The following is a 27163-nucleotide window of genomic DNA, read 5'->3' as shown; positions in this document are numbered from 1 at the left end:
AGGAGCGGACAACCTTGCATCGGATGATTTTATCGGTACCGAGCGGAGCGGGGTCCCTCAGCATAACATCGCAACATTGTTGAACCAATCCGCCATTGGGCCGAATCGAGTAGGTTGTATTCATCGACGGCCGAATCATCGGATTAGATTAAACCGATTTGGCTGAAAATCGACTGCTGTTCCTGTTGTTGATGCGACCACATGAGGGCGGTTTTCGACCAAGCCGACGGAAGAACCCACCGACAACTGCCGCTTGAGGGCACTTTTCAACCAAGCCGGCGTCGAATGATTGCTGCGGAAGGTTCGACCATCAGTAGATGGCAATCTTTAAGCGCGGAACCGTGACAACCAGAGGGACATAGCAACAGCATGGATAAACCGTAAGCGAGTGTCATTTTATCCCTTTCCCTTCCAATAAATTTAAAAAAACTAATATATTAAGCTTGAATAAAATGGCGTTTACTTATTGTGCATGATAAAAATTATCTCTTTGACATTAAATGCAAGAGCCTTCCCGTTAGATGCTATCATATGGTTCTGTTACCAATTAGGGAAGTCAGCTCGCACAATTCCCCCAGAGCAAATCGCCCAAGCCGGGTAAAAGTAAGTAAATAACCCCTACGTTGAGTTTTTGAGATAATTTTTCATTTAGGGGGGTGTTACTTATAAAAACGGGTATTTTTTCGTGAAAAATGGAACTTTACTATGCTTATTTAAAATGAGTAAAAAACCCTTAATTAAAAATTTATCTGAAAAACTCAACATAGGGGTTAGGTATTTTTTACATAGAATGTGTATGCAAAGTTTGAAAGAAATCGGTTAAGTAGTTTTTGAATGACAGGTAACACCGCAAATCATGTTTTTTCCAGAGACGTTCTACAAAAAGCTTCGTCACCGAGACGTTTGTAGATATTTTTGCATAGAAAAATTACAGCATGTTATTGGAATGATACACTATAATGTACAAAAGTTTTGATCAATTCGCTTCACGCAAAGTTCTGAAAAAATCACAAAAAAAGTGTTTTTTCACGCTGAAACCCTTCGTCCCCCTTAAGTTTACGTTTTTGGGGTTTCCGACCACTATGCAGCGGTGTCTTTTGATGACTCCTTCTCGATAACAAACATTTACCTAATTTGTTGAACTGAGTCGTTTTGTTCACAATAGACTAAGACCAGGCCTCGGAAAAAATCTTCAAAGTTTGAGGGTTTCTGTACGTTAATTTTAAAATAAACATTAAAAAATCACCCCCCCCCCCCCCCCCCCCCGAGAATTTTCTGCGCACGGGCCTGAAACGAATATCTCTTTTGGTACTATATCGCTAATAAGGCGAGAGTCGAGTGTATATACAATAATTCTTGGAACAAACTTTTTAAATTAATAATAACGTTTAATACCACTGAAAACGGCTTAGGCCTTTGAGAATCACTCTGAAATGCGTTTTCCCAAAGCCGCCGTGCACTCCTTACCGCTATGTGGCGTTTCTTGTATTTCGCGACGCAATTAACCATGATTTCTCAAGAAATATAGGCCCTAGATCATTGTTTCATAAACCAAAATGTTTGTAAATTAAGGCTAAAATATTGATTTGATTTGATTAACGCACGATTTGAAAACTTTCAACATTCAATTATTTGACTTGCTTTCAAATAAATTTCAAAAGATAAATAATTATCAAAATGCAAATATTACAAAATTTATTAATAATTAAGTTTTACGATAGTATCAACTGGTTCATGTAGTTGCGTCCAGGCTAAAAGAAGCTGAGACACCTACCTGCATAACCGTTATGCCCAGCGTGTATGAACATAGTTGCTGTCTTAACTTTTATTTCAGTAAGGTGTTTGCATCTTGGCTAGTTTGCTGTCTTTTCGTATGATGTGCGTCTTGAATCAAAATCAATAATAATTTTCAATAACTACTATTTGGAAATCAATTAATTAGGAAAACAAGAACTGGACTTGTTTTTTTTCGAATGCCTCTCAGTGTACAAAAAACATCCCGCAAAACCGAAACAAAAATTAATAAGCTTAACCACACCCGAAAGCGGAGCATAATTTTACCCCGATTGCGTGACTTATTGAAAACTTTATTAATTCAATGGAACGGATTCAATGGCAATAATTATTTTTAATGAATTTTTTTTACACTATTTTCCAATGAACCAGAAACAGCCGACAGCGACATGTTAATTTGGTGTTTTCCATCCATATTTTCACTACTATCAAGCATTAATTGCTCGATGAAAATATATATGTTTACGCAGTGCTATTAACGGAAAGTTGGGAAGAGGTTGGGTTGAACCTGTCGACTTGAGCAATTAATAATTTGTGTATTTTTTGTGTCATTAATTTCAGCAAACTGGGTACTCATGGGACACCGAAGCGCCGAGGGGCTGGACATGAGCATCCAGTGAAAACCTTAACCTTCGGTGAGGTTAAGCGTCCGGTGTCAGGAATGCACAGCACTGAAAATGTTGCTGGTAAGTAAAACACGAGAAAATTATGGAACATTTATAGTTACAGGATAGATGGGTATGATTTTGACATATGGTGGATTTATACATTCTATAAAGCGATTTCTATCAGTGTAGTCAAATTTCGAAACTACTTAAATGCAATATGTCTTAAAAATCTCCTTCATCCTTTGATCATTCCAAAGTTCTGGTCTCAATGCAGATAAAGTAAACAAATCAAACGAAAGCTTTCTGCAATAAACCATAATGATAAATTGATCACATTAGGATCGGAAATCTCCCTGAGACTACGTATTCATGAAAGCAACCACAATTGCATTAATGAAAGAGTTAGCGAACTACGAGATTGAGTGGAGAACATGTCCATACCATCTGGATTCCCATCCTAAATCACTTTCTTTTCGATCTAACAGCAACCCATCCGTAACAATAGTTTTCCCTAAGGTATGTCCCGAAAAGAAAACATTCACATGGAATTCCATCCGCCACTGATTCCATCCGTGTTACCGGTTTTGTGTACGTATACATTTACGTAATATTCTTAAAAGCATTTTCATGCAGTTCGTTCGTTCGTTCAGTGATATATTTCAACGGCTAAATATTGTGATGTATTGGGGAAGTGGAGCAAAATTGATCCTCGGACTAAATTGTATTAGAGAACACCATGAGAAAGATAAAATAAATGCTTTTTTCAATCGCAGAATAACAGATAGTTCGCAATATCATTTCAATGCAACGAGATAAATGACACGGTGCTTATTTTACCCTTTCCATGTGGCCTAGTATAGGTTGTAGATCATCTTGACAATGAACTTAGCCATGAAGAGTATAAAGTTAAAATTAAGTGCTGGAAAAAATGCGAAACACGCCAACTTGTTTCGATAAGCCTGGCTTTTACGGAATTAAACGAACATTTAGAAAACAATGCAGCTGTTTTAACAAACGTGTTAAATAGTGTACAATTAGTTTGGTTTCACAAAAGTATGTTAAAAAGTATTCGAACAGCTGGTATTCTTTAAATCTTTTGTCGCATAAAACGTAAAAATGATAAAAAGTACAAAAATTTTTGTAGAACTGGTCGGTGTTAAGTCAGATCGGGCCAATCTTAAAAAAATGAGATAATGATAGCACTGGATAAAGAATTTCTTCAGCTGTATTCGATTTTTGCCAGATTTGAAATATTTCAAAACAAGCCATAATTCTTGGTAAAAAAATAATTTCGAATTATAACGTAAAGAGTGCTGCGATTGTAAATGGTAATTTTTTATTGAGGGCTTTAACCAAATGGCCAAACTTTAAATTCGTTTTTCTCGTAATCAACACAACGTCACTTAGTCCTGTCTGATTTAACACCGACTAGTTGTGAACGTTTTTGGAATGGGTACACACACGCGCGAAATATTTATTCACGGGCCTTGAAAAGGACTCGAAAATCGATCAATATTATAACCAACGAGATGGACATTCTTGCGAAACCTTTGTTTTATCTTGCTTTGAATCTAGTTTTATCGACATGGAAAGAACAAAAATGATTTTGAAGAGACTAACCCACAATTCTCACGTCATTTCATTATCTTTCGATTTAGAGTTATGGGGTTTATGGCATCTAGCACTATATTTGATCATTTCATATTTTATATCGGAATTTAGTCGCTAGGGCGGCGAGATAGAAAAATGGTGTCTACGACAAAGTTGTATGTCAGGTTATTATATGTATATCTTTTGCAGATACTAACTTTGTAGGTCCTACAGGTTTTGAAATAATGCGTATTTTTGAAAACATAATCTGCAAGTAAAATTTTTAAACAAAACATGCTCTAACTCGAAATATACAGGACCTACAAAGTTTACATCTTTAGAAAATATATTTAAAATGATGGAACCTACAACTTTTTCGAATACATTACATTTCTATCTAGCTTTATTGAAAAGTTGATAACAACGCCGCCCTAGCTACTGAATTCCACACTAGTAACTAGCAACCAAATAAAGCACTAGGTGCTATACAGCAACTTTTCCGAAGACACTATAACTCTATAACGAAAGATAATCATTGAGTCAACTTTTTTTTAATTTTCCGACTAAAGCCGATTTTCTCTTGATCCCTTATTGCTCGGTCAGCTTTCAATATATACCCTTTCACTGGAATTTTCGAAAAATTCCGCTCAGCAATATACATTCGTGTAAGAAATATATTAGATAGAAAATAGCCATACACAGCAAGTATGTGAGCAGACTCACCTTCAGAACCGACTGTTTGGGCCGAAAAGTCCACGTACAATGCAATCCAACTAAAAACAGTATTATATCGAGTTCACTGATATGTGAGCAACAACATCAAGTTGTGATGTTTCGCGATGTTTTTAATAACGCATACTACAAGGTGCAGTTGCAGAACTCAGAGAAACGCTCAAATCAGCATGGAACAACATCAGTGTGAGAAATCTCAAAGGCTATACTGGATTAAAAATAACGCGAAATAGCCTATAACACAGACAGACAAACGAACTGTTAGGTAGTAATGCTTTGTCAATAAACTATCCAAGTTCTTCAATCAATGCATTATGTGTCAATTGTGTTTACTCGAATTTATTCAACTAAAAATGCAGCTCTGAATATCGCGCTACCACTACAGTGCATGCTTGCATCTCTAAAAAAAAATTTCGATATAAACTTTTTCGAAAAATGACCTCAAAATGAGCCAATAGATTTGAAACTCGATTTGAACCATTATTACCAATACTAATGTCAAAGAACAAATCAAAAAATACTCAACTCAATCTCTATTTAGGAAAATTATCATCATTGCTCAAGCATTTGTTTGCAAAACTCTTTGATAACGTTTCATGTTTCACGCTAGTGCACTAGGCACACGCTGCTCTGAAAATCTAGCAAAATCGTCTAAGGGGCTGTACACAAATGACGTAGCTTTTTTTCGGCGATTTTTGACCCCTCCCTCCCCCTCGTAGCATTTGGTCAATCCTATGCAAAGCGGCCGGGGGATGAAAAAATACATATGTTTTTCAATTATTTTAAATACTTGTCCTTTCAAAATGTTTGACGACTTTTATCAACATTTTCATTATAACAGCAAATTGCATGCAAAATAAGCCCATTTCATGGCAAATATAGTGTTGATAGTTTTGTTATGAACTTTATATGTCAAGGGGAGCATGAAGAGAAGTTCTCTCAGTTCACATTCCTGCAGCTGCCAATGATTCTAAGAAGCATACGTTCATCTAAATTACTAAATTTTGTTTGGTTGAATCCGAAGTGAAAATTTAATTCAGCTTCCAAACTAAGTCTACTAGTTAGCAACATTAGCTAACTAATGTAACAAGCTAAATCCGCATACAAAATCTTTTCGTATTTTTGCGAACTTGTAACTCCGCGAATTGTAAAATTTACCTCATGAAAAACCGCATCAAAAGTAACTTGTTTAAATTTAGATTTATTTCTCTTGAGAATGGAGGATCATTAAATTGTTTTCTCTAAACAATGAGTTTTAAACTTTATGCTACGTCGCACATCTTCTGAACCTACCCTCCCCCTCGTCACAAATTTTGTATACCCTCCCTACCCCCCCCCCCCCAAATGCTACGTCATTTATGCATGGCCCTTGAGGCACCAGTGGGTCTCATCCAGAGCCATTTGTGCGACTTCCACAAGGCAAAAGCAGTAAAGAATGCTCTATTCTATAATTTTCAGTTCAACGAATCGCGAGACGCCTGAAATCATAGAAACCCCTCGGTTCGAATGGAATACCGAACGTGGTGCAGAAGCCTTCGATCCTGGCATATCCGGACAAGTTCAGGATAGTGCTGCAGAAGTGTTTAAATGAAGGCAACTTCCCCGAAATGTGGAAGGTACAGAAGCTGGTATTGCTGCCGAAGCATTTAACAGCGCCAGCTAGCAAGCCACCTCTACAGCGCTGCACAGAATGACGGTTTCCGACTGTCTATGACAGATCCTGAAGAGCTACTTCCAGAGCAGTGTGCTGCTGTAAGAGACGAGCGAAAGGCAGAAGTCAATGCGAATGGAACGGGATGTACGATGGGGTCTTAACTCCGCGGCTGCCCCAGAAAGTGAAAATCGTGGATTTCGCGGACGACGTGTCACTAACGATGGTGGGTGAGACACTTGAAGAAGTGGAGATGTCGGTGACGGGGACAATAGACACGATTGAGAGCATGATGAACGGGGTCAAGCTGCAAATAGCTCACCACAAGACGGAAATTTTGTTGGTTAGCAATTGCAAAGCGGTTCAGCGGATGTAGATCGAAGTCGGTGGGCAAGTGATTGCATCGAAGCGTGCACTGAAGCAATTGGCAGTGATAATTGACGACCGGTGACCGGTTGAGCTTCAATAACCACATCGACTACGGCTGTGAAAAGTCGGCGAAAGCAACGAATGTCATAGCAAGAATCCTGCCAAAGGTCGGCGGTCCGAAAAGCAGCACAGATGTCTACTGTTTCGTCATCGATACTCCTATATGGGGTTCCTGCCTGAGGTGCTGAATTGAAAACCAAGCGGAGCCATGAAAAGCTGAACAGACATTCCGGCTGATAACAATATCTTTGAAGGCAGTATACGTTATCGCCGGGATGATCCCCATCTGCATCACTCTGGTTGAGAACGTGGAATGCTACCAGCGGAGAAATGCACGTAATGCAAGGATACTGGTCCGAACAGACTCGTTGGCCAAGTGGCAGCAGGATTGGGACAACGCGGTGCAACGAAGGTATATCCGCCGATCCAACGGAAATGTATCTGCTTGGGTGCATAAGAAGCATGGAGAGGTGAACTTCCATTTGACGCAGTTTTTGTCCGGACATGTATGCTTCCGGAAGTACCTGCATCAGCTTGAACATGCTTCGTCACCCCTTTGCCAGGAGTGGGTGGCAAGGATAGGAAGAATCGCATCGTTTTACGCTCACTCAAGGCTCATGCGCACTCACCTACCTCCGATGCTTTATTCTGTTTTTCTTGTTTATGAGTGTGCATCTGTTGAGCACCCGATCGGCCAAAGCCAAGTGAATATGGTATCTCACATGTTCGTATTTTTTCTCTCTTACGCTCACCTTTGATCGCTGCGATTTAGGTTCTTTCCGATACATGTTCGGAATTGTATCCGAACAATGATGATCGGATCCGTTCGGCAATGCGATTCTTCCTCAAAAATTTGGATCGCGATCTATGTTCGCCTAAATCGAAAATCGATTGTATTCCCACCCAGGGTTGTTAATCGATAATTAATCGTCATCGTCGATAACGATAACCACCCGTCAACGTCATCGGAAACTCCGTTAACGATAATTTATCGTCGCCTTCATCGTCATCGTCGATAATTGTATTGTCGTTTTCATCGTCATCGTCGGTTCATCGGTTATCGCGATACATTTTGCGTTACTTTCCCGTTTATTGGGGTTGAAGTTGATGCGGTTAACTTTCAATTGTTTAGAAATAAATAGCTATTGAAGGACATGTTGTTGGCAGTTGAAAATCAATAGTTTTGGACATTTTCTATGCACAGGAGGGGGGGGGGTGTCCGACGATGTGTCAAAATGGATTTTTTGTCAACTTTTCGGGAGTTTTATATTGAAGGGAAAGTTATTGGCAGTTGACAATCAATAGTTTTGAACATTTTCAATACACAGGGGGTTCGACGATGTATCAAAATGGATTTTTTCAACTTTTGAGGAAAGTTTGTTATATTGAAGAAGTTATTGGTAAGTGAAAATCAATAGTTTTGGGCATTTTCAATGTACCGTCGGTGCATCAAAATTGAATTTTTTTCAACTTTTTGCGAACTTTTTATATTGAAGGGCAGGTTGTTGGCAGTTGAAAATCGATAGTTTTGGACATTTTCAATTCACACGAGGATCCAAATTGGCAAAAAGGTGAAAGCAATTATTTGAACCACGAAAGACATTTTTAGTTATAGTGTCTTCAGCAAAGTTTATTTATATTTTTTTGCATTTAAAAAGTATTAGTGGGGTGATTAATTCCTCTAAAGCTGAGAAGAAAGTTTTTGCTTATGTTTATGAAAATTAAAAAAAACTTTCTTTGGCAAAGTTGTTGAGAATATCTTAAGTATTAACTTCGCTGAAGAGACTATGTGTCTATCTATCGATTTTAATTTACATTTGTGGAGATTTCTTTGATATACCCCTGAAAATTGCTTTTTTCAAAATACTTTTCCTGGTAATTTTGTAGAATTTCAAAATGTGCCAAGATGTTGTTCAGCATAAGAAAGTACAGATTTTTTGTAATGTAAGTTTATTTGTAGGGTAAGGTGGGGCAAATCCGACCTAGTAAATGGTTTTGGCTGCAAAATGCTCATTTTACATCGGATCAAGTCGTTTTATATACCAAATTACAGGTTAGACTTCTGAGCAACTTTCCAAGTAAAGCGTTTCATTCGTATCTTGGGAAAATTTTGAGATTCAAGCGTTGTACGAAAACGTTCATTTTTGCTGTTTTCAAAAATAATGGGGTAAACCCGACCGCCTATGTTTTTGGTTGATTTAGTACAGGTATTACCCAAATTTTATGGTTTTTCAATGGTAAATAAATGATTGTTACGTTATTGAATTGTAAAATGAAGAAAATGGAATTTAATGTCAATCTTGGAATGTCAAAATCACGAGCAGTAGCACGTAAAGATGTTCCCATTTACATCGGAGCCATTGCTCGACGAACACTATATTCATCACGTTTTTGTGTCTTTCGTTTGTAATTATAAACCATTGTGCAAAAAAATATTAAATAATAACAATAAAAATATATTTCAATTTGATAATTAAACATTTGCTTAGAAAAAAAGCGGTCGGATTTACCCCACTATTTAGAGGTCGGATTTGCCCCACCGCGTCATTTTTCATTACGATGCAATTAAAAAAAAGAAAAAAAAGTTGGCCCAAATTCATCTCTGCACTTTTTAGGGCTTTAATCAAAGAATTTAAATCCACTTACAATTTTTATGCTATCACTAGAACAATTTCTAATTGTTATAGTGATAGCATAAAACTATCCTGTAGTCAATGATGCACAAAAATCAAATCAAAAGTTTTAAAAACACACTTTTTGTCGTTTGAGTATCTCAATGTAGACTAATAAAATGCTATCATACCACCATTATGATAATTTTCGATGCTCTACAAGATAACATTGATATTAGTTCGCGTAGTGCTTCCTATTTTCGATAACAGAGGGGAGTCGGGTTTACCCAACGGTCGGATTTACCCCACCTTACCCTATCTCTTACATCTTAGAAGTTATCGAATGTTTTAGTGCCCAAAACGCAATATTTTGGTACGGAAGCCGCAAATTTTCGCAGACGAATACCAATACGAATCTGTAAAACAAACACTATCAAAATCGTTTGGTGGGCTCTAGCTTACGTTCAAGTCAAATTCGAGTAAATTCCTCCTTTAGCATATTTTTTTTATCTTAGAGATGCAAAATATACAAAAATAATAATACTGTACTGTAAGACCTCCTTAAGGGAATTTTTTGCTAAATAATCAGAACGGGTTATGAGGCTTTGTCGAGGAACTAAAGAAAAATATTTTAACCGCTCCGGTTTATTAAAAAGAAAGAAAAAAAAAGTTGGTCCAGGTGTTTGCGTTTCGACTTCGTCTCTTCAGAACCAGAAAAAATATGTGCCGATTTTGTCAATGTCATCGTTTTATCATCCTATAATTCGCCAAGGGGCTGATAAAAACGGGTCTTCACTGTATTCAAAAAACGAATAAAACTATTATGACGCCGTACATAAATGACATTACATATTTAAGGGTAAAAGAAGGAAGCATGAAGCATCTTGTTACATAGTGGAGAGAAGAAACGGAGGAGGGGGCTAAAAGCTTCCTAACTAGAAAAGGAAATCAAACGTTGGAAATATGTATGTATATTCTCCTTTTTAAAATCCGAAATCTTCTGGTTTAAATTAAAATTATAATAAAATCTGTTAATCACCACACGATTTAAATGTGTAGTGTAATTTGTGAATGGCCTAATAATAGTGGTTTAGTAGTTTTTTCAATATATGTTTTTGCGTGCTAAAAATTACTAATTGCACAATAGCTTTTCTTCATGGTCAAAACAATTTTGGTCACCTTTTTGCCGCTTGGAAACACTATGCACCTGGGACTCTTCTGTGCACCAACTTACTCGAAAAGTTGAAAAAATTCAATTTTGACACATCGTCGGACCCTTCTGCGTATTGAAATGTACAAAATTATTGATTTTCAACTGCCAACAACATGTCCTTCAATAGGTATTTATTTCTAAACAATTGAAAGTTAACCGCATCAACTTCAACTGCAATAAACGGGAAAGTAATGCAAAATGTATCGCGATAACCGATGAACCGACGATGACGATGAAAACGACGATACAGTTATCGACGATGACGATGAAGGCGACGATACATTATCGTTAACGGAGTTTCCGATGACGATACATTATCGTTAACGAGTAACGCCGATGAATTATCGTGAAAAATGTATCGCATTAACAACCCTGTTCCCACCGCATGCGAGCGGGAGCGGTGCTTGCGATTGTTTGCATTGACGCTGCCGCGGTGTTTTGTATCGATGGAGTGGTGTAGTGTCAGTCGAGTGCATGTGCGTGTTTGTAATTTGCTAAGCGAGCAGATTGTCCCTTTGTATATCATTCATAATCCACATCCATAAATGAATAGCGGACTTTACGCGTTCAATATTTTTGATGCACATCATCAATCCAACTTTGTTATACCACAATGGATTATTGAACACTTAAGAGCCGCTAATCATTAACAGACTTTGGAGTTTTTGTTTTCAAGACAGTTTGATGTTTTGCATAATTTGTAGTATGATAGTACAGTAAGTTGACTTTGTGGCCAAGCCGGGGTGCGTGGAATCGGTTTCTTTCACTAGGCTGTTCACAGTGATGTCATGTGGATCTAATTCGGAATGATGAGCGGTCAAGAATGGATTTGGAACGTGATGTTCCAGGTACGACAATTTATCCATCTGTTCTAAATATTGTTTTCCCGATGTTTTGATTGCTTATGCTTTTTGTGGCGCTTTTTGTTCTTTCTGCTGTCAATCATCATATATACTAGTAAATAATGTTTGATCTTGTTTGTGTTCCGTATTAGTGGTCCTTACACGTTCAGTTGTTTTGTCAATACTGGAGCGTATTGACAAGGTTTTTCAACGTGTAATGGAATGGAGGAAGTATTGACGATATGTGTTTTTTATGTTTCTTGGAGGCTGTTCAATGATAGTACAGTAAGATTCCGTTTTTGGCACGTTCCGATTTTTGCATGCTCCCTTTTCGGTACACTAAGATTTTGGCAACAAATGGGTTCCGTTTTTGGCAACATTATTGTTGTACATAATAGGTCTTTTAAAAATGTGCAATAGATATTTTTTGTATCAATTGACATCACATTTTACTTTATTTCCAAACATGGGAGTCATATTACACTCAAAGGTGCAAATATTTTTTTTAAATTTTGTGAAAATTGTTTCCTAGTTTCAATACATTACTGTGATAATTTTGAGATGTTTTGCGTAATATTGTTTTAAAACAGCGTTATGCATTTAAGGGTTAACTATATTTTATGCTATACGTGTTATATTTATTGATTACAATGCATAGAAATGTATTATTTATGTATAATATAACTGGTAACAGTGTAACTAGTGTCTGACGGAATCAATTTTTATAGTAAGACCCAGAGTCTTTGCACTTTAGGAGTCAAATACAGAGGAATGCGCTACACTGGATAATAAGACTATTTCTGGAGAAAATTTTCAAAAGAACCTTTTGTTTGGACAGTTGAAAGTGATTTTTACAACAAAAATGGTTTTCTTCAAACCTAAATATCTTCAGGCATTACAATTCGATTTTCAATCTATCGAACTCGGTCACTAAAAACATGACGACAGTAACGCACCGGGTGGAGATATCCCAATTAGCTTCGACAACGTTAGTGATTTTTACACAAGTTGATCGCTAAAGATGGACGTCTGTTCTCTGTGGTATGTGCTTCTCTTTCAGTAATAAGCTACTACTCAATGTTTACTTTCCGAAGCACAATAGAATTCCCCTAGAATCTTTGCAAAAATCCAGTTGCTTGGAAAATATAGCCGAAGACTGTCCAAATTGATAGTATTTATAAGTTCTTCAGTTCTACGCAGTTCTGTGTCGTAAGTGCCCCAGTTATCGCAATGAACACCATTCTCAGCAGATAGCTAAGCTTTTACAGGATTGTCATCACTTCTTCCATCTGACACCACACAAGAACATTATTAAACATACATTTTTTTATATAAACTCAAAGATTTAATTCGGTTTGAGACTTCAAGTTTTCCTGATAGCTTTTCTGTGCTGTCTGAAGGCTTTTCACATTTTTTTGGTTCTGACCCTAATGAGAACAGTTTAGTTTAAATTCTAATATAACCCACACAATACTCACAATCAAAGAATTGCGACCTGGATTAAAATTCGCATCTTCGTAAAATTAACCATGTAACATTTTTCAAATTTGAATCTTAGGAAAGTATCTTTATACCGTGAGATTTAAACAATTTTCTCTGAAAGTATTATATAACATGGGGTCTACTATTAATATTAGATTCAAACTCAACTGATCTTGTCCGATTAAGAAATTCCAATCGATTTGAAAATACTGTGATTTTAAACAATTTGAGGCGGATCGAAATGTTGTTGGCCAGTTACCATGATTGGAAAAATATATGGCTACGAAAGTTGCACACGTTTTCCATCCCCGATTTTTGAATGATGTCTATAAACAAATTCATTCACACCGATCACTCGAAACCTTTTATGCTAAACTTTTTTTTGGTTTGTATCAAGAAACACTAAAAACCTCTGATTATCAAGAGTGATGCTTCTATCAGAGTGCTATGACCTGCCCAATTGTTCAATAGCCCGTTGCACAGGAAAGATAGACAAAGATTGTTTACATTTATGTGTTTTTATCAGTTTTCAATAATAATGCAATATAACGAAAATATCTATACAAATATCATTTTCACTGCTAACTGAAAATGTCCCTGGCAGCACTGCTCCAGCGGAATCCTTACAGACTAATATCAATAACTGCAATGCTATAGATAATACAACTGTAAGCGCATACATGAATGGTTATAGTGCTAGTTACTAGCCTTATCTATTTTTGTGAACAAATCTTGCCTGAAACAAGCACCAATAGTTACTTCGCCAGAACGGTGATCCTTGTTACTAAATATCACGCAATCCACATTCCAATTATTAGTTCCAAGAAACTTAATAAACTTAACAGCATTTCAGTGAAAATTTCGCTTGGTAAACTGTTTTTAAAATTTCGAATTATCTATTACATTTTATTATATTGTTATTAGTTGATACATATGATTCCCGTTCTATCTGTTTATTCACACCTAATTTCATGCACACAAAAAGGTATGAACTTTATGCGCCGGACTCGTATGCCCTAGCACGAATGCGTTTTTGTTTGATCTCGAAACTGAGTCAGGTTTCAACCGAAACTGTTATCACTTAATTTATTTTGACATCAATTTGAGTTATAACCTGGGCCAGCTTCGTCTCAAGCCAAAACCACCTAAACGTGGATAATAATATGATTGAAGCAAAAGATAATATTACAGTTAAAAACAAGAAAATTGATCATCGACAATCGATATTTTGTCAATTTTATGCAAATGCATATCACCGGAAGTAGTGAGCTATATTCGCGCAATGATACGCTATAAAACGCACAACTTTCGAGATTATTTATTGGCATAGAAAAGAAGACAAATCTAAGTTTCCTCTCGAATGCAGCGCATGGAAGAAGCCGAACGCGCCTGAGCATTGAAAATTAAACTAAATCCAAACCAATCTAAACCAATGTACATTACCACACATCTTGTCTACATCGTAAGTACGGCATTTGTACATACAATGGTAGAGTTCAACTCGAGCGATAACATGCGCATGATAGAATTAACACGCAGCAAGGAAATGACTGCGAGTTGAACCTACACAGCAGAAACTGCCACTCCGTGCGGTGTCCAGGCGGACACTGACTCCTACCGATATTTTCAGGCCAGCCACATATTTCAATCGTTTAGTTTCAGGATTGCGCACGAAGATTTGGATCATTTATCCGAACGAACATGTTCGCTGCCGAATATGTTCGATGGCACTCATTACATCACTGCATCGGCAATGCGAAACGCGTTAAAAAATTTTGCGATTTCCGATTCTCTCTCTCTTCGTAATCGCATACGGTGTGATGCGGAACGAGTTGTGTGGGTCTGTATCTTTTTAACGAGAGCGTAAACCCCCGACGATGTATAAGGAAACAAATTCATGTACGCTCATGGCGGTGAGCGAGTTTTCCGCACCTTGGTGGGTGGACGTGCAAGAGACACTGGAACACGTGGTCTTTGAATGCCCTAGGCTCGAAAAAGTTCGTAGGGCATGCCTGGTGTGACAGTGGACAACATAATTTAAGAGATGTGCCACGACGAGCATACCTGGGACGCTGTCGACTGGGTGGTTTGGTTACTCTGTATATGGTGATGGTGTTTCGAGGAGTTGTGTTGTAATCCTACTGGAGGAACGAACTGCTAAGTAGTTGAATTAGAGTGGGTGCTATGCACACAAAAACCCCTCCCCGAAGTAATGCGAAGTGCTATGCACACAAAAACCCCTCCCGAAGTGAAGAACTAGGATCTGGGCAAGAGCAGTGGTTTTTAGTGGATCGGGTGATGGTACCCCAAACCCGATCCCTGAGATGTTAGGGTTTTTTGTTCGTTTTTTCCTGAAATATCAGGGCTTTCTTAAAAGTTTTTTAATGCCTATAAAAACACACACACACACATAAGGTATCTTCCGAACTCAGTCGATTGGATTAAGAGCCTCGGTCCTCCGAGCCTTGGTTATATATTCCAAATTCCAAGTGATTATACAGGTAAACTTCGATATAACGTACATCTCGGTTTAAAAATTGTACGTTATATCGAATTGTACGTAATATCGAAGCATGCAAAATGTTCAAAGAATTGTTGTTCGTGGTACTTTATTTTGTAGAATTTTGATAACGCGTAACTAATTTTGAAAATCTTACCTACCTAGCAGTGCGAAACAACTTTTCTAATAAGAAAATTATAGTAGATCCATAAAAAAGATGCCATAATCATTTTTTTTGCTTATATGAAATAAATTTATTGAAAATATTCTTTTTTATTTTGATTTTAGAGGTTTTAACCTTAGGGTCATTCGCCTCTTTGTTGGGTTAGAGTAATCTCTTTAGAAAAATCTCTAACACTATGTGCGGGGTTGGGAATTGAACATAGGTGAGCTGCGTATAAGGCAATCGAGTTACCAACTACGCTATCTCTACCTCCGAAAATATTCTCTATTCTGACTCCTTTCCTAATTATTAAATCATTAATTATGATTTTGTCTGGGCTTGTAAAGTGATTTTAATATTCCCACCGTCTGCGCCTCATACAATAAAAGCAATTTATGAACTTTAATCATTAGAATAGAGTATAAAGATCCACTTGTATCCACGATTCAAAAATTTCTGAAGATATATTTCAGTCCGCTAGCCGATTTCCTAAATACCCCAAACCGGTCGTGAAGCGTGCACAGTTGTCCGTGTAACTACAAATATGACCTCTCATTCTTTTTGTGGCATAACATGCCGTGGAACTTAAACGTTGTCATTCGGCCCAGAGAATCAGATTCCGCAGTCCCGAAAGCAACCAACAATGGTCACACAAATATTATCAATTTTAGTTTTCAGTTAGAACTTAGGGGAGACCGGGGTTAGTTGGCTGTGTTTTCAGTTTTCATTTTTTACCGCTTTGATGTACCTAGATTTTGCAAAATAGAACACGGCATGGAAGGGCAGACTGTTGGCCACTTCTCTGAATTTTGTTAAAATGTTTGATGCATTGTCTCCATTTTTAGAGACACAAATATGTGACGCGGAAAAACCGCCAACTTACCCCGGCCCCGGGGTAAGTTGGCGATATGTATAGATACACCATAAAATAAGCAATCAAATGGAGAATCAAATACTTCATGGGTCCTTTTGGAACATGCTGAATGTCTTTTCAAGAAAACTGTATATTAATCGACATTTGCTATTATATTTCAGTCTCAATATCCCGGAATATTGACATTGACGCGTACTCCATAGCAAATTTTCATAGCAAGCAATAGCAAATTTTCGAAATTCTTCAGGTGACTAGCCTAAGTAAATGTTTCCTGCATTGACAAGATACACAAGAAAAAGATTTTCTTACTTTGGAGTGAATTCCAGAAATAAAAATTTTTGCATCCTAAATAGTACCGCAAACTTGCCCCGCGAGCAGCACCGCCATCACCCTAAATAACACAGTGTTTAAAATTTAGGAAATTTACTAGGTATGCTCGAAAACACAATATTGTCCAGAACTTCCACAATACAAAATGTTTTGCAACCAAAACACATTGGATAATGGGTTTCGCATAACTTGAGGTACATAACGAGAGGCAGTGCTATATGTCTAATAGAAACGGAGAAAAAGGGATTCCGCCAACCTACCCCAACCACCAACTAGCCTCGGGCTCCCCTACTGATATTGGGTTATTTATTGAGATAAATGGTTGGTTTTAATAAATCACGATCATACGCAAATGAAATTGAAAAAAAAAATCGCTCTCGTAACCTTCAATGAAGTAGCCAATTCCTAACATGCTCATTAGAAGCTCAATTAGTACGTTTTAAGATTGTGTATAACATACTGAATTCTTAAAATATGGAATACATGCGTAATTGAAGATAAATTTGGACCTGAAAAATAAATTAAAAAATATGTACGTTATATCGAGGAAAAATGTACGTTATATCGAATGACGCTATATCGAGGGTACGTTATATCGAGGGTACGTTGTATCGAAGATTACCTGTATAACCTTTCTATATGGTCAAGGCTTCTGTCTGTTACGTTACAAGTTTACGCATATTTCATAAGATAAGTCTGCAAAAACGATAAAATCAGATTCTATCACATCTTGAGTATTAATGGGAAATTTCATGTTTATTTTGAAAAACATATTGGTTTTGATGAACAAACGTGAATTACATATGAAAAGTTTGTAATTTCACGAAGTAACACTTTATGTTGAAAGAAAATCTAAACTAACTTATAAACATCTGCATTTTGAAGGACAATTTTTCATGAGCATTTTAAATTGCAAAAACATTTTGAAATAGATTCCATAACTAAATTAATTACAGAAAAAAATTAAATAAAAATTAAAAGATTTTTGAAATATGTTTCAAGTTTCTGTTATAAAATCATTTATTATTACTATGCTATAAAAAAAAACAAAAAAACATTTATTATTATTTTCGTCACAATGCCATTATATTTTAAACTTTTTTATTTAATTATATTTTAAACGTGTTATGTTTTTCAGCGTTTGGTATTTGTGAGCAACTTATTAAAAGGGCATATTCTCACTACTAGATTAAAAAAAAAACAAAATATTTCGGAAAAATTTTCTTAAGAGCATTTTGCTTCGAAATGATATTTAGTATTGATAGTGTATAACAAAATTATATTTATCACTGGAAAATATTAGGTAATTTAGAAGCATACTAAAAGTTGTTGTGAAAAATGCTTTCATACTAATGACTTCTTAATAATGCAATCTTCTTTTTTTAGGCTTGCGTTATCAAAAAATCAATGCTTTTGTAATTTTATTTTTCACCTTTTTGCCTTTCTCATATAAAGAAAGGCTATGCAATCACTGTAAAAATCGACTTTTTAACAGAGGCCCGGAGGACCGAGTGTCATACACCATTCGATTCAGTTCGTCGAGATCCGCAAATGTCTGTGTGTCTGTATGTGTGTGTCATTTAAACTCACAATTTTCTCAGAGATGGCTGAACCGATTTTCGCAAACTTCATTTGAAGGGTATAACGCTCCCATAAGCTGCTATTGAATTTTTAGTTGATCCGACTTCCGGTTCCGGAGTTACGGGTTGAAGAGTGCGGTCACACAGCAAATTCCCATATAAACTGGTACCACCATGATGTTCAAATGATGTAAAACATATTAAAATTGATGTAACATTACTCTAGTTTGCGGGTCTGGATCACTAATGATCAATCAAAGCAGCTTTGACCACATTGGCTACCTATGACGGTTCATGACGCCCCCGGGGAATCCGCCAAGTTCCTAAGCTAATATCACACCCATTCCCCAACGAATTCTCTACCGATTTTTACAAACTTGATTTCAAATAAAAGATACAGTAATACCATTGACTGCAGGTGAATTTCATTCGGTTCTGACTCTTGCTTCCGGAGTTACAGGGGTGTTAGTAAGGATACACTGGAATTTCCCATATAAATCGGTACAATCGTAATACCTCAGAGGCTAAAAACTATTGAAATGGTCACCAAATTACTTCTAATCGCAGATCGAGATCACTGATTGCCAATCAAACATTCTTTGAATATATTGTCGACGATTCCGGAAGTCCGGAATTCCGGGCATATTCCACAATTGGTCACATCGGTTCTTCGGTGATGACTGAACCGATTTTCTCAAAACAATTCTCAAATGGAAGGCAAAATATGCAGTTGAGTATTGCGTCGCCGCCCCTCCCCCCTGGCTTGCCCTTACACCTCCCTCCTTCATCACTCCCCTCCCCTTGGACCACCCTCACGCCCGCATTCCCTTCATCCACCCCGCATACCGAAATAAGATGAAGGATTTCTGACGCATCCCCCACTCCCACTCTACTAACCCCCCATTCCCTCCACTTTCAAACCCATTCCACCAACATTTCAAAATATAATCACATGAAGATAACATTGAACTCATGCTGATTAAGCTAATTAAATGTTATTCTTTTGCCTTTCTCATATAGAAAGGTTATGCAATTGCTCCAAAAACCGACTCTCTAACCGAGGCCCGGAGGGCCGAGTCTCGATAACATTCGACTCAGTTCGCCGAGATCGCAAAATATCTGTGTGTAAGTATGTGTGTATGTATGTGTGTATGTATGTATGTATGTATGTATGTATGTATGTATGTATGTATGTATGTATGTATGTATGTATGTATGTATGTATGTATGTATGTATGTATATATGTATGTATGTATGTATGTATGTATGTATGTATTATGTAAGTGTGTGTGTATGTGCGGATTTGTTAACAAAATGTCCACATCGGTTTCTCGGAGATGGTTGAACCGATTTTTACAAACTAAGATTGAAATGAAAGGTATGATATTCCCATAGGTTGCTATTGAATTTCATTGTCAACCGACATCTTGTTCCGGATTACGAGTTGAAGAGTATGGTTACAAAACAAAATTTGTTGATTTGTCCACATCGGTTTCTCGGAATTTCCTGAACCGATTTTGACAAACTTGATTTTAAATGAAAGGTTCATCAGCTGCTGTTGGATTTTGTGTGGATCCGAGTTCTGGTTCCTGAATTACAGGGTGATACGTACGATCACGCAGCAAATCCCGATTCTAACAAATTCTGCGATGGATGTAAAAAGGTGAAATGTTTCCCAAAATGTAAACACAACTGTTGAATTTGTAGATCTAGGCCACCAACAGTCATTCAAAGTCTCTTTGGCTACACTGGCCACCATCGACGGATCCGGAAGCATCCAAATTCAGAATAACGGTTATATTGGTTTCTCAAAAATGGCTAGACCGATTTGATCAACTTAGTCTCAAATGAAAGGTGTTGCGTCTACGGAAACTGATATTAAATTCCATCTCCATCCGACTTCCGGCTCCGGAGTTACGGGTTGTGGAGTGCGATCACATAGAAAACTCTGATTCAAACCGATACCGCGATGAATGCAAAAAGGTGCTCTTATATATACTTACCAAGTGTAATAAGATTGAAAGACATTTCCATAATGTTATATTGTACGAACCAGCTATTAAATCATAGTTTCCTATATAGATGAAACCTAAAAAGTTTCATCAGAGTCGTAGATGGCCACCATTTTTGACGTAATTAAATCAAACTTGATGCAATTGCTTTATAGCAGAAAACATCTGTCACGTTACATAAGATCATTTTAACTGTGTTTTCTCAAAAATGAATAAAATTTTAAGGTTTTCACAACACAGTTTCAAAAAGTAGACTCAAAGTGGTAAGAAAAAATGTTGGTTAGACATTGTATACAAACTGTTGGTGTGGTCCACATTTTTTTTTCGAATTTTTGATCTGTCACGTTACAAGTTATTTGTTTTTCATTACTTCACAATTGAAAATAAGCATTTTTCCACATTCATCTCAAATTTTCAAGCAGATTCATCCAATTTAAATTAGACTACAATGGAAAAATGTGGCTCCAGGCAAAAAGTTGAATATATGGATTTTGCTTACCTTTTTATCTCCGTACGGTCTTTTAGTCATTTTCAGGACATGCAAGAAGCATTAACAAACTTTTATAAATGACAGACATGGAATTTTTTTCTGGGCTAATAATATATTTTGTTCAATACTAGAGGTTATATACAAACGGGAAAAAATAGTTTGAAACAAAATTTGATAAAAAAAAATTTCACCTGTAGTTGCCATTTTCGGAGCCTTGACCATATGAGAAAGGCAAAAAGTGACCCCTAAAAACCACTATTTTTAATATTTCATTTTATTCAGTGATTTATCGTAAATACTTTGTTCACAGCATTTTAGAACATCGTATGGCGCATATTTTTGTGGAAATACCACAATATTGTCTGTTTGAAAAATTATGAACAATTTTTGTTGAAAAATTTAAAGGACGGTGAAGAGTTGTGAACATAGCTTTGTTTTCTGGGCATAACTACCATAAACACTGATCGATTTTCGATATACAAAATGGTATTTGTAAACTAATACATCCGCAGGCTGAACAATTTAAAATAATCGTTATTTTGTTTGAGATACGGAAGATTGCGTGAAAAGCGTGGAATCGGTATTTTTTAGTTTGATGGAAAGTTGTAAACCATCGCAAAAAGTAGGAGAAATGTATATTTTTGTGATTTATTTTTATTAGTGCTATAGAAGATATATTTTAAGATATTTCTAAACTAATGGTGAGATGGAAAACCTGAATTCGAGGTTGCGGCACGAGGCGATTAAGAACATACGTTAATACAACATTTACCAATGGGATAGTAATGTCATGACAATGGAAACATTTAACAGTAGTTAGCACTTTTTTATAATTTATAGCGGCAATTGACGGTGTTTACAACTCCCCATGGTTCACAACTCCCCACCGTCCCCTACAATTTTGAAAAATATTTTTTTACTTTGCTTACAAAAAAATATGTAGGATTCGCTCAAACTATGAAAACTTTTCCACGGCTCAGAGGACCAAATTTACCAATCAACTCAGCCCGACGAATTGGGACAATGTTCGTATGTGTGTATGTATGCATGTGCACTAATGTCATGTAATTATCTCAGCAACTGCTGAACCGATGCTAACGAAACTGCAAATGAAAAGCCTAACGTGATAACTTCACAATATTATTTTGTTTTTGGATATGTTGTTTAATTTCTGAGAACATCAAAATCACCCATTGTCGAAACACAACATGCTTTAAGCAATTAATTTTTGAACAAATCATTTAAGTCGCGCTAAGTGCTCATAAATAGAAAGCGATACAATACCTTTCTAGCAAGCCATCGATCATCTAAATCCGTTCACGAACAGTGGCTACATTACACATTTTATATCCCCCACTTACCAATTTTCAAATAACTAAAAATGAGATTGTTGCATAAAAATTTGCTTTCAGAAAACTTTTGTGAATTGCCTCAATAAGAAAAAAAAACTATTTCTCAAAAATTAATATGTAAGTTCACTTGAGCGACCGACAAAAAATGTCACAATGATAGAGCATGCTTCGTATAACCCGTTTCAAATATATTATAATATAAATATCGGAAATAAACTTCAAGCGTAAAATCGTACAAAGATCCTTCAGTATAAGAATCGATTAAAAAAAAATTCACCCGTTAAACTCGGCAAGAATGAACCTTCAGTATGAAGATCAGTTAAAAATAACTAAATCTTTCGCAGGAGCATCTGTATATAGTGATGTTTAAGATTAAAAGTCGGCTAACAAATGCTTCATTGTAAGAATCGGATGTATTTTTTGTGAATTTTATACTGAAGGTATTTTTATTCGACTCGTACAATGGACAGTCCCAGTCCGATGCTGTTAATTGTTGATGGATTTGCGTCATTTAAATACAAATCAATTTATAAAAGTCCAAATTAAATAATGATAGAAACTTTGATTTGGCATTTCAATTGTACACTATTGATAAATCCGTACTATTATACAAACATTGTGAAAATGTAAGAAAACACACATTTTTCACAAATTTGCGCAAGACTTTCCTTAACACAGACCTCATCTCGATATTGATAAACGTCCTACACATTTCATCGCTTAATATAAAAGTATATGTATCTAACCGAATTTCTTCATTGCCACGCCAACTCTGTTTCTAGTACTAGCAAGAACGCTGTGGGTAGGATAGCTGTTACAACTACCATCAACATCGACCGATGTTGATGGTAGTTATACCCCGAAAACAAAACTACGTTCACAACACCCTACCGTCCCCTGCTCTGATACTTTATTCTGAGAACGGTTATGGACAGCGTAGCTTTATTTGAAAGTTGTTAAAAAATAGTGCAAACTTCTCCCTAATTGGGCTAAAATTGGCTCATTACCCTATAAAGTTTTTTTGGAATGGAAAACACAAAAAACAAATTAGTAAACTTAATAGAAGTACCAATCTTACCGTTTTGAATACTGGGCATACCCGTAGCTTTTGGAGAATATAATTTTTTGCACTATTTTGCCGCATTTTGTTGATATATTAACTCTGTGATATTTTCCCCGATTGAATTATACGACGCCTAGAACACAAACACAATTGCAATGTATATGCACATATAGTATACGAAATAAGAGTGTGTGCGTGCAATTTTTCACCTGCTTTGACCACATTTGTTTAAAATTCCATCCAATTTAACCTCAATCTCGCACTAACATAACTGCACGTGGACTAGTCCATTCTCGCCTAATTGTCTTCCGTATACTCAGAAAGTTTCTACCCCTATCGGTTCATCCTTCTCTGGGACAAAAAGCATTAGCAAAATCGACAAGAAGTTACAAAGGAGAACAGAGAATCACAAAAAGCGACATCTCCAAAGAGAAAAGCGACTAATGGATATTGAAAAATGTTGTTTTATTTATTGAAATCTTTTTTGATACTTCATCATTGTTTGTCGAGCAATCTATCTCTTCGAGAATTCGACTAGATATTGTTTTCAACTCGTTTTCGTAGCCTTGGCGGTTGCCATAGGCAGTGCTCAGAATGGTCCACCGAAGGGAGGTTACAGTGCATGGAGGTGGTCATCCAGCCATTTCAGAGTAAATTTCCAAGTCTAGCCTTTTTTCTGTTGCTGAACGGACACGAAGGAAAACAATGAATTGACTGCAAAAAAGGAAATCCGCTGACCCTGAATGGGGGGAAAGTGGATGACTATAAAGAGCGGGTGAGCAAACGACAAACGGTATGAACGAAATCGCTTCGTTCGAGAAAACTAACTTGCTGTTCGATGGATGAATTGGTTGTGTGATAGGTGTATCGGGTGGAAACAAGCGAGAACGCGTGCTGGTGGAAAAGAAAAGTAAATTCAAAACTGTCACCGAACCGGAAAAGTGAATTATATTGAAAGATTCTCCGTTTGTTGAAGTATTGCAAGATTGGGTAATAGCTAGTAACTATTTTCCCCTCTTTAATAAGCAGTTTTGCTTTCATTGTATATAGGCTATTTGAATTTATCATTTGAATGAAGTTGAGAATATTGACGTGATGATAAACGAAATTGCCATACGATTAATTACACGTTGCTAAAGTGATTTTGAATTTTGCAACTAAACTGCAACACAAAACAATGTTTGAAAATGTTCTATAACTTCATAATCTTAATTTATAGCATAAATAAATTATGATGGACCTTTGGCACCGAAAAATTAGCTACGTTGTCATTTTCAGCCGATCTTCGATTTTTAGCAGTTCTGGAAAGAAGAAAAATAAACCTTTTCAATGGTATGCTATACTCCCCTTGTATGCAAAAGTGACGTAAGTGCCACTTTGGTCGAATTGCACATTTCCGTATTTCTGAGCTCGCCAGAAAAATCTGTATTTTACAATTATTTATAAAAAATTAAGCGAAATTGCCTTTGAAGGGGGTAAGGGCGGGGGTAACGGTTTCCGCAAAGAAAAAAAATACTTGTTTTGCAATTTTTTTATACAAATTCGGGTGAAGCGAATAAATCAAAACTTTTGTGTACTATAATGCATCATTTCAATAACATTCTGTAATTTTTTATGCAAAAATGTCGACGAGCTTCTTGTAGAACATCTCTGAAAAAACACGATTAGCGGTGTTAACTGTCATTCAAAATCTACTCAACCGATTTTTTTCAAATTTTGCCTACACATTGTATGTGAAAAATACCTAACCGCTACGTTGAACTTTTGTGATTTTTTTTTCGATTAAGGGGGTAAAGTACCGAAGGAGCGGAATCCGGAATTAACGGTCGTAACACTGTATCCAAATGCATTTAGTTTTTATGGCAATATGGTTTGACATTTTTAGTAGGGAGATTATTGGAGCAAAACATTTTTAACTAATTTGGAAAAAAAATTAATGAGAGATATTTTTATGTGGTAGTAGAATTAGGCATTTTTAACGAGATTATGTAATATAATAGTTAAAACTAGAAGAGACAGGAAGAGCAAAATGCTTCGGGAATATATTTGGGGGGAGGAGTGATACTTCTGGGTATAAGAGTCAGGGGCAGGGGGAGAAAATTATCAACTTTCAGTTTCAGGCATCGATCAACGGTATAGGTTACAGACTCGGGTGGCCTTCATCAGAAAGAATTATGCACTGGGACGCCGGGTGGTCCATCTCGAGTCGGCAGGGGTTCCTCCAGATGATTTCGTAGTACGGCTCAGATGCGGATCGGAAATACTTCGAGTTGCACGTGTGATGTTTGTGCTGTAGGTCCCGTATTTTGTGGCTCTTTCGACAGAGATGTTTGATGTCGCCTTGGAGTCGCATCAAATCTTCGTTGGTGTATGGTACAGGCGGAAGAGAGCACTTCTGAAAATGACAAGGAAAATAAAAGGGGCTGTTAAATCTGTATATTGATGGTTTATTGGAAAGTGTAAACGAGTTCATTAGCGAAAACCTGGCGGAACTGTACTCGGTGCATACCCAGACAATGTGCTCGATATCGTGATAGCCGTCGCCACAAGCGCAGATACCACTATCCACGAGCCCAATGCCATGAATCGGGAAATCACACGAATGAAGTCACGACCCATATCCATCCCCTTGGACCAATTTTTCGTCTATACCTTAGGGATTATCGAATGTAGTCCTCTTCCTAGTTCACCATTGCTCCACGACGTTTGCCAACTTTAGTGAATTCTCTGATGAGTAATATTGAAAAATTTGTTATTGTGGTCTTTCATAAACGTCACCTTCTAGGGCACCTTAGCTAAGGAGTCCGCCTTCTCATTACCCGGAATGAAGCGATAAGAAGGGACCCACACCAAGGTAAGCTGGAAAGATTTGTCATATAAAGCACTCAATAGCTCCCGTATTTTCCCCAAGAAATACGAGGACTGCTTTCCATGTTTCATCGAGCGAATGTCAATGGAACTGAGGCTATCCGAAACGTCGAAGTAATCGTCTGCGGGTAATATGTCAAAGACTCCAAGGGTATACTGAATACCAGCTAGTTCTGCGGCGTAAACTGAAGCAGGGTCACTGAGTTTGTAGGTGGCGGTGAACTTTTGATTGAAAATACCGAAGCCAGTGGACCCTTCGAGGTTTGATCCGTCAGTATAAAGCATATTAGAGCAGTCGACTTCTCTGAATTTATTATAAAAAAATGTTTGGATGCACTTGTTGGCGTATGCGGTTCGGAATTCCACTAGTCTCGTCTTTCATGGATATGCCGAAGAAAGCAGTTTAATAGCCCAAGGAGACAAACCTTCATAGCGAAATCGAATATCCAACGGTTTGAATATTCCGCGCTCTCGTTAGTACTGTTTCGGTTTCGTAAGCGCTGGGCCGTGCACCAAAGAGTGCTCATCGATATTTTTCTCGACAACGAACCCGCGCCAGTAACTACGTTTCTAGGCTTTCATCAAACTCTTCATTCGCATTTCTAACGTCGCGTATTGTCAATAGCTAGCGGGTAACCCGTCGTCCCGGAAGGTCTTATACGCGGCGGCCTTCTCCGGGTACACGTCTGAGCACTATTTTTCCCACCACGGATCAGGAGAACGTTTTTTTTATGTTCGCGCCGTGGCTAGTGGCTTTTTTATTGGAAAAGAACTACTGTCTTAGTCTGAGCTTGATGCGCGCTGTCGAGAATCAAGCCAGCCAAAAAGCTGTCTTCCGGAGGAAGTTCTTGAGTAGATTGGATGTTGTCGGATATCGCGGCAGCAATCGATATTTCGTGTGAGGTTATACGAGACAAGCGACAACTTCAATACCTGTTATCCATGGAAGGTTAATTCTGTAGAAGGAATAGCACTTT

General features: G+C 37.1%; 1 protein-coding gene across 3 annotated transcripts in view; it reads left to right on the top strand.

The window, feature by feature from the left end:
* The window catches only part of LOC131689180 (LIM/homeobox protein Lhx8-like), a 426496-nt gene that overhangs the window by 189945 nt on the left and 209388 nt on the right, over positions 1-27163 (top strand). For all 3 annotated transcript variants that reach the window (XM_058974093.1, XM_058974091.1, XM_058974092.1), the window contains one exon: positions 2356-2480. In XM_058974093.1, the coding sequence (XP_058830076.1) occupies positions 2456-2480 (25 nt within the window). In that variant the 5' untranslated portion in view covers positions 2356-2455. The remainder of the gene's footprint in view (positions 1-2355; positions 2481-27163) is intronic.

The sequence above is a fragment of the Topomyia yanbarensis genome, chromosome 3 (genome assembly GCF_030247195.1).
Source record: "Topomyia yanbarensis strain Yona2022 chromosome 3, ASM3024719v1, whole genome shotgun sequence".
Lineage (NCBI taxonomy): Eukaryota > Metazoa > Arthropoda > Insecta > Diptera > Culicidae > Topomyia > Topomyia yanbarensis.
Note: the sequence above shows the minus strand (reverse complement) of the source record. Positions and strands in the feature narration are given on the sequence as shown.